The 3,435-nt window shown below is 44.7% G+C and overlaps 1 protein-coding gene across 1 annotated transcript; it reads right to left on the bottom strand.

Moving 5' to 3' along the window:
- Positions 610 to 2,723, bottom strand: LOC109844161 (cytochrome P450 93A3-like). The gene is made up of 3 exons (XM_020413123.1): positions 2,186 to 2,723; positions 1,565 to 2,090; positions 610 to 1,414 (listed from the first exon to the last, which is right to left on the bottom strand). The coding sequence occupies exons 1-3, from the start codon at positions 2,593 to 2,595 to the stop codon at positions 788 to 790; spliced, it is 1,563 nt and encodes a 520-aa protein (XP_020268712.1). The 5' UTR covers positions 2,596 to 2,723; the 3' UTR covers positions 610 to 787.

Here is a 3,435-nt window from a genome sequence, read left to right as displayed (position 1 = left end):
GTTCTTCTCAAGTTGTAAGGGGAAAAAAAGCCTTTATATTTTACATTCTTCAGCACTTATATATCGGTAATTTTTATATATTTAAGTATCTTGTATTTTTTAAAATAGCATGTTGCTCCCTTTTGATTCTGATCCAAGTATTCACATGTCACTTTAAAGTGTTAAAAATTAGTCACCAGACATCCCGTCAACATCTGCTTTTATGTTTTGTAGCAATTAGAATTTTTTTTATTTTATTTAGAAAGTAACCTTTTTAATTGTCAAGGGTAAATGTTGGACAACTGTTCTTCTATAACTTCAGTAACACAAAACCCCTTAACTAATTTAAAAGTTACTGCCACTTCCAGATTCTAGGAAGCTAATGGGACACTGTTGAAATTGGTTCTTGATTAGTTTCTCTGACGTGGCATCACAAATTCTTGCTTCAAAAAGAATTGTGATCCTAACAGGAAGAGGTAACAAAACCTGCAGCTTTCAAAATTTGCAAACAAATGGACTGGAATTTAGACGAAAAACTTTCTTCGCGTATGGGCTGATAATATTTTTTATTTTTATTTTTTGAATGACATGAGCGACGATACGACTCAGTACAAACATATATATTCCCATTTTATTATTAAGGTTTTTGGTTCACACCACCATTTTATTATTTTGTCAAAAAAGGTACATACTTCCTTTGGCAAACATCACGCTACGTAATTACTATCACACGAACTTAAACCAAATTAAACGGGAATCCAATTTAAACCAGCTGCAATCGGCCATTTAAACCCTGGTCGACACAGTGTCAAGCAAGCGGCACTTGCTGAAGAAGAGCAACAGGGCGGCACACAAGTGGTTGAGCTCGAGCTATGGTCAACCCTGGCGCCTCTCTCATGTCCACCATGCCCTGATCAGTGTCGACCTTCCAATCGAAGCACTGAATCATGGCGGCGAGCATTGGTTGTATAACTTGCAAGGCTAACGACGCGCCGGGACAGATTCTTCTACCGCTGCCGAACGGCAACAGGTGGAAGTGCTGGCCTCTAACGTCCACCCCCTTCTGACCATTTTCGGCAAACCTTTCCGGTCTGAACTCAAGTGGCTCCGACCAGTGATTCGGGTCCCGTCCGACGGCCCATAAGTTGACGAACACCCTCGTTCTTGCTGGGATGTCGTAGCCGTTGATCCTACTGTCTTCGGTCGATTGACGGAGGACCATTGAGACCGACGGATAGAGCCTAAGCGTTTCCTTTACGACGGCTTGGAGGTAGGGGAGATTTGGGATGTCGGTTTCGTTGACGAGCCTGTTTGTGCCGACGACCGAGTATATTTCATCTCTAGCCTTCTGGAGTATGGCCGGATGGTTGATGAGTTGCGCCATTGCCCACTCCAGTGTAAGTGCTGAAGTATCGGTACCTGCAACAAATATATCCTGCACAACACCGAGAGCCTAAATGGTTAACTCTCTTGTTTTTTCGGCTTGCCTTAATTTTGAAAGTAATAATGCCGCCTCTATACATGCACTCGATCATGGTAATTCTTTTTAGAAAAATTAATGAAAGACCGTTTTTAGGGTTCTTACCATTATGAACGCCTTGATGTTCTCTCTCGTCGGCCTCATGTCTGCGCCGTCATCGTCAGCTATATCCAGCAGTATATCAAGCAGATCTTTTGGCCTATCTTGGTCAGTTCCGGTTTCTAATTTTCTCGTCTCCTCCTTGTCCTTCATTACCCCCTCCATCATCTTGTCGAACCTTCGGTGCAAGTCCTCCAGTCTCTTGTCGAAACCTTGCAAGTCCAGGTTTTTGCAGAATCCTACGTAGTCTGCCAGGTTGAACTTACCTACGATCTCGGTGGCCTCTCCTACGATCTTCTGGACGTCCGCTGGTTCCAGATGACTCCCTGAGCACGCCTGCCCCATTGCCATCCTGCATATCACGTTGTTGGTCAACCTCAGAAGCTCCTCCCCCATGTGGACCTCCTCCCCCTTCCCCGATTTCTCGAACAACGTTCTCAAGAGGGATGAAATCTCCTGGCGCCTCACGGGGAGGAGCTGCTCAAGGGTTCTCCCGCCTAGCAGGTTTGTCATGCAGAGCTTCCTCATAAACCTATTAATGAAAGAGAGAGAGAGAGAGATGCATGAAGATACGCAAATGCACGTAGTACAGTTCATCGCGAGGATTCCATCTGTACTAGGCTTTACCTCCAATAGGGACCATTGGGAGCAGACGCAAAATCAGCGGCGCCGTAGGTGAGATAGGCAGAAGCTTTGATTGGGGGTCTGTCAGAGAAGCAGAGATCATTGGTCTTGAGGAACTCCTTTGCAGCTTCGGCTGACGAGGCGACGACGCACGGGAGGGATCCTAAACGGATGAAGAAGACCGGGCCGTAGCGGAGGGAGAGCTTGTGGAGCGCTTGGTGGGCGATGGGGCCCAGGAGATGGAGATGGCCGATTATCGGAAGCCCCAGGGGACCCGGGGGAAGGCGCAATCCCCTTCGTCGCCACCGACCGAAGAGAGCACGGAGGACGATGAAGGAGAAGATCCACAGGAGGAGGAAGAGAGCTGCATCGTTGGACTTGATAACTTCGATTGCTGCGGTGCTTGCCTTCATCGTCTTTAATTTGCTCTTCTTCGGTGATCTTTGAAGAGAAGAATTTTTTTGAGGAGGAGAATTGAGGTTATCAAAGCCTTAAATAATGTTAGCATCCGACGTTGTCGTCTTTAACCTCATGACCTCCAGCGAGGGTGCCTACCACGCATGTTTCTTCTCATCCCCCATAAAATATTGGAAAAGTTACCTCAGGCCCCCTGCTTATATAAAAAATTTAGGCATGTAACACTCTTTGCTTTGACTCAAACGTCAAAAACTCCCTAGCTAAATCCAGAATGGAGTGAGTCACATGCTGAAAATAGTCACTGAGTGGAAGCAACATTTTCCCCAAGATTATTTGAAAATTGTACGTCATATGCAGAAAAAAAACGTCAAGCGTAAGGACAATCCCAAACATGTGCGCGGCATGGGAAGAATGACACAGGTCATACGTCTGCAACTTTTAAAAAATTTCTCCCTTGAGGCAGACCATTTTGTAATAAAAATTCCAAAAATATAAAGAACGCTTTTCTATTTACTTACACCCCTGTAAGATAAGGGTTATTTTCACGTGAGGAAGGGTGTCAAATAAGGTGGCGTTTCTTAATTCAAATTCACCCCTTTATCTCGAAACCACCAATTTCCAAACAACATGTACAGAGGTTCCATCTTTTATTCAGATCCTCTTTGAATTCCTCAAAATTAGTAAAGCTTTTCTCCTCCTTACCCGTGGACGTAGGCTACAATCCGAACCACGCATATCTTTGTGTTCGTGTGTTCTTGATATTTTTTCGTACTCTCGTGTGATTGATATTAACTTATCCTGGGGAGTTTGTCATAACAATTTGGTATCAGAACCCT

This window comes from Asparagus officinalis, chromosome 6 (genome assembly GCF_001876935.1).
Source record: "Asparagus officinalis chromosome 6, Aspof.V1, whole genome shotgun sequence".
Taxonomy (NCBI): Eukaryota; Viridiplantae; Streptophyta; class Magnoliopsida; order Asparagales; family Asparagaceae; genus Asparagus; species Asparagus officinalis.
Note: the sequence above shows the minus strand (reverse complement) of the source record. Positions and strands in the feature narration are given on the sequence as shown.

What these genes read in the sequence shown, in the direction of transcription:
- LOC109844161 (XM_020413123.1), bottom strand. Translation starts at nt 2,595, where the DNA reads ATGAAGGCAAGCACCGCAGCAATCGAAGTTATCAAGTCCAACGATGCA. An exon ending in CCCAATGGTCCCTATTGGAG is followed by an intron (nt 2,091 to 2,185) that starts GTAAAGCCTAGT and finishes TTTCATTAATAG; the next exon opens with GTTTATGAGGAAGCTCTGCA. An exon ending in ACATCAAGGCGTTCATAATG is followed by an intron (nt 1,415 to 1,564) that starts GTAAGAACCCTA and finishes GGTGTTGTGCAG; the next exon opens with GATATATTTGTTGCAGGTAC.